Raw genomic sequence first — 16,069 nt, 5'->3', positions numbered from 1 at the left:
TCTTGAGTGGATACAAAAGAACTTTCCGCCCAAGAGGTTGCCTGAGCACGAAGAGAGTGCGCCTTGACTACTAGTGGCGGAGACTTACCTGATCCCAGATATGCCGCTACAATAACTCCCTGCAGGCAACGAGCAATGGATTGCTTGGAGGCCATGCATCCTTTGCGGGGACCCGACCATAGGATAAAAAGATGGTCAGAAAGACGAAACTCATTCGTGACATCCAGATAGTGCATTAGAGAACGTCGCACATCTAACTTATGTAAATCACCCGACTCTGAAGAGGAGAAGGATGGAAGTTCAACCGTCTGGTTGAGGTGAAAGCCTGAAACTACCTTGGGTAGAAAAGAAGGCACCGTACGCAAAGAAGCTCCAGAAGAAGTGAATCGAAGATATGGCTCCCGACATGAGAGCGCTTGCAACTCCGAGATCCGTCATGCAGAAGTAATAGCAACTAGAAAAATAGTCTTGAAAGTGATATCCTTGATGGAAGCAGAACGCAAAGGTTCAAAAGGCGAAAAACAGAGAGCCTTAAGCACCAAGTTCAAAATCCAAGACGGACAAGGAGGACGTATTGGAGGTTTAATATGCTTCACTCCCTTGAGGAATCGTAGAATATCTGGATGAGTAGACAGAAGGGTATCATCTATCCCCTGGCGCAAAGCCCCCAGAGCCGCTACCTGAACTCGGAGGGAATTATATGCCAAACCCAAATCCAGACCAGCTTGTAGAAAAGAGAGAATCTGACCCACCGATGCCTGTGGAGCCTGAATATCTTGGGAAACACACCACTCCTCAAAAACCTTCCAAACTCGAACATAAGTGATCGAAGTGGACGGCTTACGCGCCCGAAGCAGGGTGGATATAACGGGTTCCGGATAACCACGACGTCTCATCTTACGCCTTTCAAAAGCCAAGCCGCAAGACAGAAGCGATCTGCCGCTGGCAAAAATATTGGCCCTTGACGCAGAAGTCGGGGGAGATGACCTAGTCGGAGAGGGTCGTCTACTGCTAGATGGAGAAGATCCGCGAACCACGGCCGACGGGGCCACTCTGGTGCCACGAGAATCACCAGACCCTGATGATCCTCTATTCTTCGAATGACTTTGCCCACTAGTGGCCACGGTGGAAACACATACAGAAGACACTGACGTGGCCATGGAAGAACTAGGGCGTCGACTCCTTCCGCTCCATGCTCTCTTCTTCGACTGAAAAAGCGAACGGCTTTGGCATTTCTGGCCGTCGCCATTAGATCTAGACGGGGAGTTCCCCAACGTCTGATTATCAGAGACATCGCTTCTTCTGAGAGTTCCCATTCTCCGGGATCCAGACGCTGTCGGCTGAGGAAGTCTGCTTGTATGTTGTCGACGCCCGCTATGTGAGAGGCTGCCAGTCGGAGAAGATGAAGTTCCGCCCATTGCATCAACCTGTCGATTTCCAATGAAACCAGTCTGCTCCTTGTGCCTCCTTGACGATTGATATACGCGACTGTGGTGGCGTTGTCCGATAGAACTCTTACCGCTCTGTGGTGCAACAGGTGTAGAGATCCTTGTAGGGCGAGTCTCACAGCTCTGGCCTCCAGTTGGTTTATTGGCCAAGTTGATTGGTGTGTTGACCAACGCCCCTGAATCGAGCTGTCTTGACAGACCGCTCCCCAGCCGGACAGACTGGCGTCCGTGGTCACTATCACCCAGTTTGGTGATTCCAAGGACACTCCTTGAGCTAAGTGCTGTGGATTTAGCCACCAATCGAGGCTTAGTCTTGCATATTCTGGAACTGGTAGAATAACCTGATAATCCTGAGAGATCGGTTTCCATCGAGATAGCAAGGCTCGCTGAAGAGGTCGTAGGTGAGCAAAGGCCCAGGGCACCAAATCGATGGTGGAGGCCATGGTTCCCAGAACCTCTAGATAGTCCCTCGCCGTGGTGACCTCGAGAGACAAAAACCTGAGGATCTGCTCACGTAGAGCCTGTGCTCTCTCCTGAGTAAGGAACACCATTGCCGCATTCGTGTCGAAATGTGCTCCTAAGAAATCCAGAGTCTGTGAAGGACATAGTCTGCTCTTTGAGTAATTGACAATCCAACCCAGTGAGTGGAGAAATTGAAGGACCCTGTTTACTGCTTGAATCCCTTGACTTCTGGATTTTGCTCGAATGAGCCAATCGTCCAGGTAAGGATGTACTAATATCCCTTCCCTTCTGAGAGCCGCCGCCACCACTACCATAATCTTTGTAAAGACATGAGGGGCCGTGGCCAACCCAAAAGGTAGAGCCCGGAATTGAAAATGTTGTTCCAGAATCTTGAAGCGAAGGAATCGTTGGTGGTCTCGAAGGATAGGAATATGTAGGTATGCCTCCGTAAGATCCAAGGAGGCTAAAAGCTCCCCTGGGTGTACCACAGCTAGTACAGAACGGAGGGTTTCCATGCGGAACCGAGGGACCCTGAGGGAGTTGTTTAAGGTTTTGAGATCCAGAATGGGCCGGAAGGTCCCTTCCTTTTTGGGTACCACAAAGTAAATGGAATAATGGCCCCGACCCAGTTCGGAGATTGGAACAGGAACTATCGCCCCCAAGGTAAGAAGACGAACCAGTGTTTGCCGAACAGCATGGCTTTGAGTAAGGACCCGCATGGAGAGAATAGGAACCTGTCTGGAGGAGGACGGACAAAATCCAACGCGTAACCGTGTTTTAAGATATTTAGTACCCACTGGTCTGAGGTTATGTGGACCCATGCTTCGTAAAAAAGCATAAGCCGTCCCCCCAAATGGGGAACTGGCTCGTGGGTCCACCTGGCATCATTGAGATGATTTCTGAGCGGTACTCGTTCCATGTCCGTCCTTACCAGAACGCCGGCCTCGAAAGGACCGGTTCCAAGTATGGGAACGAGCAGAAGGAGGTCGAGGTGGCTGTTGTTTCATGGGCCGAGATTTGCGCTGACTTCGAAACCTATTCCTGCCAGTGTTGAAGGATCTATAAGAGCGGGGTCGATCCTCTGGTAGCTTATGAACTGCATTTTCGTTAAGCGACTTAATAATCTGATCCAGATCTTCCCCAAAAAGGAATCTACCTTTAAAGGGAAGAGATCCTAGGCGGGTTTTGGAAGAGGCATCAGCTGCCCAATTCCTTAACCAGAGGAGACGGCGTGCTGATACCGCAGCTACCATGGCACGAGCCTGTACTCTGATAAGATCGTAAAAGGCATCTGCTCCGTAAGCCACCACGGCCTCTAATCTGTCTGTTAGCTGAGCCTCGCCGTCCGGCAAAGACTGAGAGGTAAGAAGCTGTTGGATCCAACGAAGTCCCGCACGCTGAGCTAATGAACTGCAAATAGCAGCTCTCATACCCAAAGCCGAGACCTCAAAAATCCGTTTGAGGTAAGCTTCCAACTTTCTGTCTTGAGTATCCTTCAATGCAGTTCCTCCTGTAACAGGAATAGTCGTATGTTTTGTCACTGCAGAAACTGCCGAATCTACCGCTGGGACACGGAGAAGCTCTAAGAAATCCGTCGGTAGAGGATACAATTTATCCATAGCCCTTCCAACTCTAAGGTTGGATTCAGGAGTATCCCATTCTCTTGAAATCAGCTGTAAAATATTGTAATGAGTGGGGAATGCTTTTGCCATAGGACGAAGTCCCGCTAAAAGTGGATCCCCTTTCTTGACAGTCGGATCCTGTGTGACTGGATCTGGAGGAGGGTCAATGTCCATCTCCTGGAGGATGTGTGGAATAAGATCATCAAGTTCTCCCAGCTGAAAAATGCGGAGAACTCTAGGGTCATCCCCCTCTACTTGTGCTGCAAGAGAGGGATCGTCAGCCAGCGGGTCACCTCCTCCCGCTGATGTCTGAGGTGCTGTCATGGCAGGTGGAGTTCCTCGGGAAGTTCCCGGTGTTCCCAGAACAGGAGTAATCTGGGGAGGAAGCCCTCCCAAGGAAATAGGCATACATGGTATCTTAGATGGGGGAGGCCCCCCTCCACCTACAAGAGAATCCCTGCTATGTATAAAAGCCTTATGCATTAAAACAATAAACTCTGGAGAGAAAAATCCCTCAGAGTTTCCAATATGTTGTGCCAACGGAGCAATTCCGCTAGTAGAAAGCGGCAGGGAAGAGGAAAACTGAGCCCCTGTGTCAACAGCTGAAACGCTGGTGCTTGGCTCCTGATTCAAAATGGCCGCCGTTCCCACGCTCGACGGGAACGGAGCCTGACGTTTTTTGTGCGCTCGCTCCTGAGGAAAGTCGTTTTCGTCTGGAGAAGGGCTATCCTCCCCTCCCGAAGAGACGGTGAAACGGCGACTTTCACGGGACAGAGATTCCCTCTGTACCGCGTCTTCATCAGCCAAGTCCCGCTGCATTTCGGCGCGAAAACGGAGGCTGCTCGAGCGCGCAGAGTAAAAAACAGGCAGCCTAAAAAGGCTGAGGGTCCAAGCCGGTTCTACCCCCAACAATCTCACAAGAACCGTCAGGGAATGGGACTTCCCAACGATTAGCGGCCCCGGGGAATATAACTTCGCGGGGCCGCGGGTAAAAATTCTTCCTCACACCACCGGGAAGGGGGGAGGGGAGGGGGTGAATGGCCACGAACACGGGCGGGAGGGGAGTGAACGGCACCACCGATATACCCCTCGGACCCTAAACAATTTTTTTTTTTTTTAAGTTCCTCTGTACCTAAAAATAAAAAGGAACTTACCTCTAAACCTGAGGAAGAAAACAACCGACAGGAAGAGGTAGCAATAAGAGAAAAAAAAAAGGACAGTGAGAAAACAGTCTGTCAGCAAGTCCAAGGAGTCAGCAACCTGACTAAATTATTGAAATAGAAAATTTAATATAATAAACCTTTCCTTAAAACAAAACTTGATCCCTCAAACAAATAAAAAGGTTACTTTCACAAATAGAAAAACCTAAGTCTAAATGCTGGGAACGTCAGTGTTCCCTGCTCGCATCTGCTGGAGTCAGAACTTTACTGGAAGCTGAAGCAGGGGAGGCGTGGCTATAAGGCGCTCCCCTGAGAGTTTTTCGTTCTGACTCCATCTGCTGGACGGGGGACATAACCCACCGTCTGGAATGATCCTGGTACGTACAGGGAAACATTCATTACCCGAGTTCAGTGTTTCCTGCTGGTTGAGTACAGTAATGGTTGACTGTTTTTAATCAAGTTTTTTGCTTAGTCTGTTCAAAGTTGCTTTGGAAGAGAATACTGGTGGGCTCATGTTGATGCAGGAGTATATATACTGTGATGTCAGCTTGCTCTGTCTCTATCTGCTGGCAGAGGTGCATTACCCACTGGTTCCTGCTGGTTGAGTACAGTAATGGTTGACTGTTTTTAATCAAGTTTTTTGCTTAGTCTGTTCAAAGTTGCTTTGGAAGAGAATACTGGTGGGCTCAGGTTGATGCAGGAGTATATATACTGTGATGTCAGCTTGCTCTGTCTCTATCTGCTGGCAGAGGTGCATTACCCACTGGTTCCTGAGTCTATCTGTCTACACTAAAGAAAACAAAATTATCTGGTAAGTAGTAATTTCACCATATATAATAATCAGGTTATTCTACATATAAATCAAGGCAAGAAACAGTAATTCTTACATTAGCTTTTCTTCTACTGAAGTACTTACTGTAAACAATTTTAACATTTGACCAAGGCATGGGTACTTCCATCAATAATCTCGTAATTGCTAATTCAAAAATGACAGTTTTTCCAGAACCAGTAGGGGCACAAATCACAAAATTCCGATCAGTGTAGAGAAGCTAGAGGAATGTTGCAAAAGAATAACACCTGAATTTGAAAAATGTAACAATACTGTCAGTTATTCTTCTGATAAAACCATTTAAGCTATCTTTGGTATGTATAGCAATGCATATACGTTCCTTGAAGTTTATATTCAGTAAAACCGATTATCTGTGGAAAATTTTAATAACCTAATACATCTGGCACCCTAAAAATATTTTGACATATACAAATTTTGAATTTCAGCATTACTGTTTCTGTTTGCAAGTAGTTCTTTTGAATTTTAAATTTCCAAAACTTGTTTTAAACAAGTTGGAAGTGTAGGCGTGAGAACTGTTTCAGCAAGCATATATTAAATATTGAGAAAAAAAATAACTTGAATTTAATAGCATCAATTGCAGTGCAATTGCTGCTGCCTTTAGCACAAAATAATCTTCAATACTTACATCATCCAAAGCCTTAGATTGTATGTAGTTAAAATATGGGAATTCTTTGAAAATATTTTGGAATGGTGTAGCTGAAAATCTTGTTAAGGATGAGACTGCTTGGATTTATAAAATATAATTAATTTGTAGTTCATGTAAAACTATTGTACCATTATTCTAGAACAAACCAACATAATGGAGTCAGTAGCTCTGCGAGAGTTCCTAGGGAGATGGATTTATTGGTGGATATATATGCAACATTAAATTATATTTTTGCAACTATAATAAGGAAAAGTTGCAGAAAAATATTTATAGAAAAAGCAAATTGTTCTTTAAGTGAAAAGAAAACTATGTTTAATATATTTAAATATGCAATTAAACTTTACCTGTAAAAGGTGTTCTCCGTGGATAGTAAGCTAAACCAGTCATACAAGTTGGTGGTATCATCTTTCATAACTGACACAGAACATGCTCTAGGTCTTTCTGAGCTCTGAAAAGTCTTTCTTAACCTGCACAGGTGATCTTGCACTAAACTTCCCAGTACCTTCACTAGCTTAACTTCAACATTAGGGGAGGAGAGTATGGAGCTGGTTTGTCTTACTGTCCACTGAGAACACTTGCTACTGGTAAGCAACTTGCTACTGGTAAGCAACTGTTTTCTCCATGGACAAGGACAAATTTGGCACACAACTGGGGACTTCCAAGCTGAGGGATGCAATGAAAAATACAAACATTTAGCTCTTGACATCCTCTTGACACAGATCCTTTATTGCATACTATGTAAATATTCACTGTAAATGCGTTTTACTATGTAAATATTCCTGTCCCTTTTCTCTTTTTTCCTCCTATCCCAGTTGGTAATTTCCTTGTTCATTGTAACTATTATTTTCTGCACCAGTTCAATTACCCTAGTTCTATGTTTATTACACGACTTGTTAAATGTAAACCGACTTGATGCAACCTTTGGTCGTGAAAGCCGGTATAGAAATTAATAAATAAATAAAAAATAAAAAATAAAATATTTGCTGGATAAAGAGAAATTACAACCTGGTAATAAAAAGAGAGGAAACTGAAGTTGTCAGTTAAATAGATTTCTTAAAACTAAATTGGCAAAACAACCATCATTGTAAGTCTTCTTAAAGACAGTGTCTGGTGCTGCTTTGCAGATATCTTGAACTAAGCAGAACGGAGATGAGCTACTGAAGTTGATGTTGTCTGCACTTGATGGTTTTTAACTTTAGTAGGGATATGTATTCCAGTATTGGTGTATCAATAGGAAATGCAGTCTGAAAGTTATGTAGATAAGGCTTATTTTTTCACTGATAAGATTTGTTTAGCTGGATAATGAGCGAGAAACAGTTGTAAAGAGTCCTGAAAGTCCTGGACCTTTCCATGTCAGTCACATGGCTCCAGTTAAATGCAGGATACAATTCAAAAGCCTGTGCCTATTCTTCAAATGCATGAACCAACTGGTTGCTGAATATCTCTCCCAGAGTCTTTTCTCCTACTTCCCCCAAAAGAGAATTCGTTCCTCCCAGATTCATTTGTACAAGACTGCACATTCAACTGCTAAGTGCCAAACTATAAAACAAGTTACTTCTACACTTTTACCTTGAAATATGTTACTTTACCTTCGACATCCTACTATATATCACAAACCTATAAAATACACGTTGCCAGGTAAATCTATTATACAAACCTAACAATATTCCTTGCTGTTAAGTAGGCAAGTGTCTAATAAACAGGTCCAAAGGTTCAAAATGTTTTAAAACCTTTCAATGTATATGTTCACATATTTGTCTTTTCTATCCTTAATATTACAATATTTGTATAAGCCACATTGCCTTGGTATATGCCATATCTCCTACCCATTGAAGCAAAATAAATTTCCTTGCCACAAAAAAGCTAAATGAAATATATATTGACAAAAGCCGAAATTATAGTCCTCTATTATATTTAGGCCAAACAAAGCCCTTATAATATCTAATGGCATCTTAATTTGTAATATAGCATTTAATGTGTCAAAAACCTTGCTAAAATGCCAATATACATTAACGGGTATATGCATACTGTTGTGGATTAATCACTTAGAGCCAGCAGCTTGAGGAGAAAGGTCCTTTCATTAAATGCAAACCTATAATATAATAAGATATATTGCATGCAGAGAACAAGCAGCTATCATAAAGTAGAACAAGATCAATTCTCTCAGATGAATTACTGATACAGGTATTAAAAAGGTTCATACCTCTTATTTTTAAATGACTTGTTTATTTTCATAACATTTCCTAACATTTCCTAACTGGTTAACATTAACACAACTTCCCCTTGATAGGAGAGCTTTATAAGCATTATAATTCTATCTCACGTATATTTTAATGAAGCTGGGGTTTTTGTAAATCATGTGATTTCTTGTAAATTGAGCCCAGAGTGAGAAATGCAACTTAAGAGAAATGAAACTTAAAACTGATAGGATCATTCTTTAAAACGCAATAGGCTGTTATCGCATGCGTTAGGGCCCTAACACACGTGATAAATATTACTGACACAATGTAGTTAGATTTGGGAAAGGTGAGTTGTTAGGGTGGGCAAAAAAAAAAAGTGAGTTTCCGGTACCGTTGCAGGCAATAATGTTTTACACATTATCGCCAGCAGTAGCATCAGAAATTCCACCTTTTGGTGTGGCACAATGGGGGCGATAGTGGGCAGCACAGCTGCAACAGGTGAAAACACACCACCATGATACGGCCGGCTGCCCACTATCGCCCCACCCCTTTTTTTCCACGACTCATCATTCTGCTATAAATATAGCAGAATATATTCACAGTACAGTAATAGCAGCTTCCTAAAGACAATCCTAATCAAAGTACCCCAGCAATACAATATAAAAAGCACCTGTGTCTCTTGTTTACATTTTGAGGAAATATCGGAAGCAATTAATTTAATTTTATATAATCCATTTTTTGCCAATATACACAGTATTCCAAATTTTCACCTGTTGTTCTCACAGAAGAATATCAGATGGAAATGTATACTTTTGTTCATAATAGTTTTCTGTATCTTCTTTTAATAGCATATGTAAATTTGCCTAATACTTAATATTGCTCATAGATTGCAATTTGAACATCTATATCCCTAAGATTATACTAATTTGATATTTTATTTACTTTGTCTTACAAAAATTCAACAGAAAATGTCCCCACTTTATGTATATGTTTAGGTTTTGCATTATTAAATGTCTAGCTTGAAGATATGCAAAAAACTGAATTCTCAACATTTTTTTCTTTAAGTTGTTGAAATGACATTATTTGATTTCTTCTAACAGATTTGAAATTTCAATAAATCCTTCTCTTTTTCCAAATAGAGAACATTTTATTCTCCAAACCTCGTTGGAACATTGGATAATTCAGTTTCCATGATCTTCATAAAGATATCCAGGCTAGTTTAACCGACAATAAAAATGTGCTCTTGTCATTCCTTCAGGCAGAAGATCTTTGTGTGCATGAACATGAACACTATTTATAGGTAAGTATGGATACATAATCTCTTGTTCTAGATTAATATTTGCAAATTTATTACCATTTTTATCCAGTCTACCAAGATCGTCAACTGACATGCTATATTATATTACGTAAGTAAGGAATTTGTATTACCCCAATTCTTTTGGTCTACACATTGTAGATAAAAGAAATGCCTGGTTATTTATCACTCCAGAGAAACTGATTCAAACCCTTCCTAAATCACTTGTTAGTTCCCTTAATCCCATATGGTAACAATTGTATTTATATATAGGATTTTTGGAAACAATATCATCTTGAACAATGCTGCCATACCCATAAGCAATAAGGGTAGATGCTTCCATGTATCTTTTTGCTGCTGTACATTATCTAAAACAGTTAATATTGGCTTTCAAAGTCTTGGATAAAGAATAGGGTATTCTTAATCCTAAATGTTTCAACATAGTTTCTGCCCAGTGGAATGAAAAATAACCCAACCACTTGCTACGGATTGTCTTGCATAATGAAAGAGCCTCAGCTTTTTAAAAATTTATAACCAATTTAGCAAAGGAACTAAACTTAGTGAAAACTCTCTGTATTACAGGGATTGATCTTAACTACAGTCTTTCCTACTTTAATTTCTTTAAAATCTATTGCATCCTTTAACTTTATTGCTAGAGATTCCAATGATAAAACAAACAATATGGGTAATAATGGGCATCCTTGCCTAGTTCCTCTAGAAAAATCAAATGCTTCTATTAGCTCTCTATTGACTGCAGCTCTAGCTATTGGTACTATAACAAGTTTGTTTACCATAAACAGAGTTCTCTGTAAACAGCAGGATGAATTATCCATGATATGTGGGTGATGTCATTTGACAGCGCTGAACAGGCCCTTCTCTTCTAACTCATACTTTTGCTCTGTTGAGCATGTGTGGGAGTTCCCACATGTGTGCTGCCTCGTATGCTCTTCAGTTGATTGTAGAGCTTAGCTTTAGCTCAATAGCAGACTTTCCGGAGAGGCAGGCAGGTTTGAAGCTTAGCTAATTCATCCTGCTGTCTGTGGAGAACCCCATTTATGATAAGCAAACTTGCTTTCTCCCATCAACAAGCATAGCTGGGTGTCCCAAACTGAGGGTTGCAGTGGAGCACTTCCAGAAAGCAACCTGTATTCCCCCCCCCTGTGGAGAGTCCACTACTGGATGATAGGTCGAGCAAAATTACTTGTCAAGAATTACTATCACTTCTTGAAAGATTGTCCAGGCAGTAGAGGGACGTAAAGGCTTGAACTGACAACCAAGTTACAGCTTTGCAAATGTTTTCTATTGGCACAGCTTGAAGATAACCCACCGAGGTAGCCATGGTTCTCACTTCATGAACATGACAGAGCCTGTGATATGGAAGCCAGCTAGAGCATAGCAATGGGTGATACAGTCCACTAGCCAGCTGAGTAAAGTGTGCTTGGCAACCACTATTCCTAATCTATTAGGATCAAAAGAGAAGAAGAGTTGAGTAGTCTGATGATGAGTTTGCGTTCTCTTCAGATAATAAGCTAAGGCCCTTTTGCAGTCCAGTGAATGGAGGTCCCTCTCCCCTTCATGTACACGAAAACTGGGGAAGAATATAGGCAATATAATGGCTTGATTCAGATAAAAAGCCAAAACCACTTTCAGTGGAACTTGGGTTGAGGGCAGAGTACCATTCAGTTGTGGAAAAGCTGCATGGAAAAACTACATGTATCACTCCATGATGAGACCGCACCTTGAATACGGTGTACAATTCTGGTCACCGCATCTCAAAAAAGATATAGTTGCGATAGAGAAGGGACAGAGAAAGGGCGACCAAAATGATAAAGGGGATGGAACAACTTCCCTATGAGGAAAGACTAAAGAGGTTGGGGCTGTTCAGCTTGGAGAAGAGAAGGCTGAGGGGGGGGGGGTATGATAGAGGTGTTTCAAATCATGAGAGGTCTAGAATGGGAAAATGTGAATCGGTTATTTACTCTTTCTGATAATAAAAGGACCAGGGGCACTCCATGAAGTTAGCATGTAGCACATTTAAAACTAACTGGAGAAAGTTATTTTCACTCAACGCACAATTAAACTCTTGAATTTGTTGCCAGGGGATGTGGTTAGTGCAAATAGTGTAGCTGGGTTTAAAAAAGGATTGGATAAGTTCTTGGAGGAGAAGTCCATTACCTGCTATTAATTAAGTTGACTTAGAAAATAGCCACAGCTATTACTAGCATCAGTAGCATAGGATAGACTTAGTTTTTGGGTACTTGCCAGGTTCTTATGGCCTGGATTCACCACTGTTGGAAACAGGATGCTGGACTTGATGGACCCTTGGTCTGACCCAGTATGGCATGTTCTTATGTTCTTAATGACCTAATGCCTATGCTCACTGACTCTTCTAACTGACGTGATGGCAACTAGAAACACTGCTTTCCAGGAACTTTATGAATGCCAACTCCATAAAGTTCCTTAGTTGTGCCAACAGGAAACTGAGGTCTCATGATACTGGTGACTTGCTCATATGCCATAAGACTTTCATGAACTTTAACACTAAAGGTTTGTCATCCACCTGAGTATGATAAGCCATAATGGCACTGAGATGCACTTTGATTGATGACATACTGAGATCCAAGAAGAACAGGTAGAATAAGTACTGAAACAATTTCTTTAGGTTTCACAAGAAATGGGTCTAAAGAACTTGCTTGACACCTTGATGGAAATCTTTTCCATTTAAAACCATATGCTTTTTTTTTTAAGGCATCCTGGCGGAGATTACAATATCTGCAGCTTCCTTGGACAATGATAACGACAAGATTAATGAGTGCATAACAGCCACGCTGTCAGTTTGAGAGAAAAAGTTTGAATTGTGAAGATCCTGGCTGCAGTGGGGCCCTCCTGCCAGCAGAGGCTCTCAATGGGATACATTCCATGCTGCCTCAGTCCTCCAAGCTACTATGGCTTGGGGGTCCTGCTGGCAGCCATGTTGGCAATGTCTCAGCACTGCCATTCCCATGTAATACTGCCTCACAGTAAGTTCCCTGACTCTGCTTGGAGTCCCCTGCTCCTAGTTCTGGCCCCCTGAGTTCCAGTCTTGTATTTGTTCTCTCTCTAGAGGTCTTCTTGCTCCTTGTAATTCTGGTTACTTGTTCCTGCTTATTCTGTTTGTTTGTACTCTTCTGGTTTTCTTTGTGTTTGTTGGCCCCGTCTCCCTATTCTGGTATATCTGTCTCATGTAGGCACCTTGTTTTTTTGGTTGTTGACCCTGCAGTTGGCCTTTAGTGTCCTGCCCTTGAACCATTCAAATCCTGCCAGCCACTAGAACCCAAAGGCTCAACCTGAAAGGGAGGTACAGGTGAAGACTCCCTTCCTGTCCTGTTCCTGCTCCAGCCTGTTCTGCTCCTCAATTTAGCCTGCCAATTGCTCCTGTCCTAGGAGTCACCCTTTACAGACAGTCAAGCCCTGACACGGATGACAAGACGACCCTCCTCTGAGTTAACAAAGTTGAATTGGATCCCAGAGGGCTGACTGACAACCAGGTAAGGAATAAGAACCATACATGTCTGGGTCATGCTGAAGCAATGAGGATCAAGCATACCTAATCCATAAACATTTTCTGCACTGTTATGGCCACCAATAAAAGTAGAAGAAAAATGTAAAGTAGAGGAGAAAAACATCCAGAACGGACCTGAATTTGCTTCTAGGAATGGTGCAGAATCTTTACACTTTCTTGTTGTTCTCTGATGTGAACAATTTGAGTGATGAGTGACCCCAGAGATCGAACAACCTGTCTGCTAATGTTGTATCTAGAGACCATTCATGAGGAAAAAACCACTCTGCTGTGGCAATCTACAAATGTATTGGAGATCACAGGAAGATAGGTTGCTTGCAGAAAAGCTTTGTAGCTGCAAGGCCACTCCCAAATACTCAGAAGGTCTATGACCCTGTGCCTCCTTGTATGTTGACATGGAACATCATGACTTGGTTGTCAGTTGGATCAGAATTCCATTTCCCTGAAGGAGATGTGAAAAAGCTCTCAGTGCATGACTGATTGCTCAAAGCTCCAGAAGATCAATTTGAAATAGACACTCTTGACAACCAAGTTTCTTGGGTTCAGAAAGGACACGCATACACGCTAGCATCACCTGATGAGGTAGAAGCCAATGAGGAGCTCCCTTTTCCTCTAGCCACCACTGGAGAGATGCTTCATTTCTTGTGTGGCCCTCACTAGAGATGATAATAGTCGAAGCAATTTATTCAATTGAGCGCAGAAGCCACATTGAAAACTCTGTATGTTGAAACAGGTCATGGGGGCTACATGCACTCTGCCACCATGTAACCTTGAACAACCAACATCTCCCTGGCTAGGACATGATCCTTCTGTAGAGGACTCCATATCAAAGCTCGAAGGCAGCACGCTTGCTCCAACGGAAGGAGTACTCTCTCTTCAAGAGTCTACTTATTCCCCTATGAACTTGATTCTTAAGTAGGGACAAGATTCAATTTGGTGAAGTTGACTATGAACACACAGACTGAAGAAACTGGATCATCTTTTGCAGGGAATCCAACTCATCTATTTGGAATGGCTCGGTTACCAACCAGTCATCCAGGAAGGGTAAAACAAATCCCCCGATGATGAAGATATGCTGCTACTACCACTAGGCATTTTGGTAAAGACCCCCAAGGCCACTGAAAGCCTGAAAGGGAGAACCTTTGTCTTGGCAGTGAGGAATCCACTGAGAAATTAAGTTATTGCCAGTGGGAGTAATGTACAGGTATATGAACATTTGCACCTTTCAGATTAAAGGGGCACATCCAGTCTCCCACTTGAAAGAAGGATAGGATGGTGTGGAGGGAGTAAATTTTGAACTTCACCTATAAACAAGTTATTTTTCAGACTTTGTAAATCCAGGATAGGTCTCCATCCCCCAACTTCTTGGGGATAAGGAAATAGTGGAAGTAGGACCCCATATCATACTGATTGGTTGAGACAGGTTCTATTGCCCGCTGGCTGAGAAGTGACTCTACCTCGAGATGGATCCAGATTGAAGGTCAAACAATGGTTCAGCACTGGAGAGTGAGAGAAGTGCAAATGGTAACCAGACTCAACAATTTTGATGATTCAGTAGCTCTTGGTGATCTTCCACCACTCCTCAGGTAAAAGTGAATCCTCCTCCCCACCACCAGAGGGATAGAGGCTTGAAGGTGAAGTCCTGTCAAAAACTAGGTCCCGCATTGGGCTGGATTTGTTGCAATATCTTTTGCTGACATCTCAGAAGATATTGTGGAGGTGCAGATGGTGCATGATACTGCTGAAATTGGCAGAAGGGGTGTTTCTAGAAGTAGGAGTGTTTAAAAACAAAGAAAGGATATACAGAAGATGGTCGATCAGATCCCATCAAGAGGGACAGGATGGCAACATGCTGCTTCTTAATTTGGGTGACTTTCTCTGAGTTTGTCTCTGAAGAGGTTCTCAACAGAGCAGGGTACATCTGTCAACTTGTCGTGAATCCTCATGCAAACTGCTGGCTCTCAGCCAAGCCATTCGGAATGCTCCAATAGCTGCTGCCGAAGATCTTGCTCTGGTAACAAATGATTTGTATATGCAGTGGAAAGATGTTTGCACTCTTCATCCTGAAGATCCTGCTGATAGTCTGCCTGTTCTTTGTCATATAAGGGTTTCAGCTTCTAAACATAATTGTGTATTGCACTATGTAAAATTGATGGGCCACAGTATGGGCATTGAGCATCAAGCTCTGCAAAACCTTCTTTCCAAAGTTATCCAACAATCTAGGGTCCTGTCCCAGTGGGATGATAGAGAAAATCGTAATCTTCTTTACCTGTTTCAGTACTGATTCCACTACCACTTACTAGTATGGTAGCTGGACTAGCCCAGATCCTGGGGTTTACCAAACTCTATATTTCTCGCTAAAGGTGGGCAGGATGCCAGATTTTCCCACATCCTTCTTTTGAAAACTTAGGGGATTGAGTATACTAGGATTGCTGCAAGCTTTGATGAAGTTTCTAGGATCTGGAGAAAACTGAAAACTTTGGAAGAGTCTTTGTAGATGTTCATTCCCAATGCCTTACTCAATTTGTTAAAAAATTTGAAATACGAGAGGTCTTTGTATGACAAAAAATTCTCCTTCGGATCAGGTAGGAGGTCAGATGGAATCTCTGTAGACCTTTCTTCTGAATGGAAGGATGAGGGAACATGAACCCAGACACAAATAATAATGAAGTGATTGGAGTAGGATCCTCAGTCATTTCGAAAGTGAATATTCCTGGTGTATGATTAAGATGGTGGCATCTCAAGCTTCCTCCTCAGGTGGTTAGAGTCTGCTGTGAGAAATGATCAGTGACTAGATCCCACCTCTGGGACTTCAGATGGAAGTTCTCATGGCATGGAGGCAAGAGGG

At 42.5% G+C, this 16,069-nt stretch overlaps 1 protein-coding gene across 1 annotated transcript in view; it reads right to left on the bottom strand.

Annotated features, from left to right (window-relative positions):
- LOC115099806 (probable ATP-dependent DNA helicase HFM1) overlaps positions 1 to 16,069 on the bottom strand; it is a 358,874-nt gene that overhangs the window by 324,330 nt on the left and 18,475 nt on the right. The window contains exons 2-3 of the mRNA XM_029617655.1: positions 6,168 to 6,246; positions 5,609 to 5,741 (exon numbers count right to left, since the gene is read on the bottom strand). Of these exons, the coding sequence (XP_029473515.1) occupies positions 5,609 to 5,741; positions 6,168 to 6,246 (212 nt within the window). The remainder of the gene's footprint in view (positions 1 to 5,608; positions 5,742 to 6,167; positions 6,247 to 16,069) is intronic.

Source organism: Rhinatrema bivittatum, chromosome 10, assembly GCF_901001135.1.
Source record: "Rhinatrema bivittatum chromosome 10, aRhiBiv1.1, whole genome shotgun sequence".
Lineage (NCBI taxonomy): Eukaryota > Metazoa > Chordata > Amphibia > Gymnophiona > Rhinatrematidae > Rhinatrema > Rhinatrema bivittatum.
Note: the sequence above shows the minus strand (reverse complement) of the source record. Positions and strands in the feature narration are given on the sequence as shown.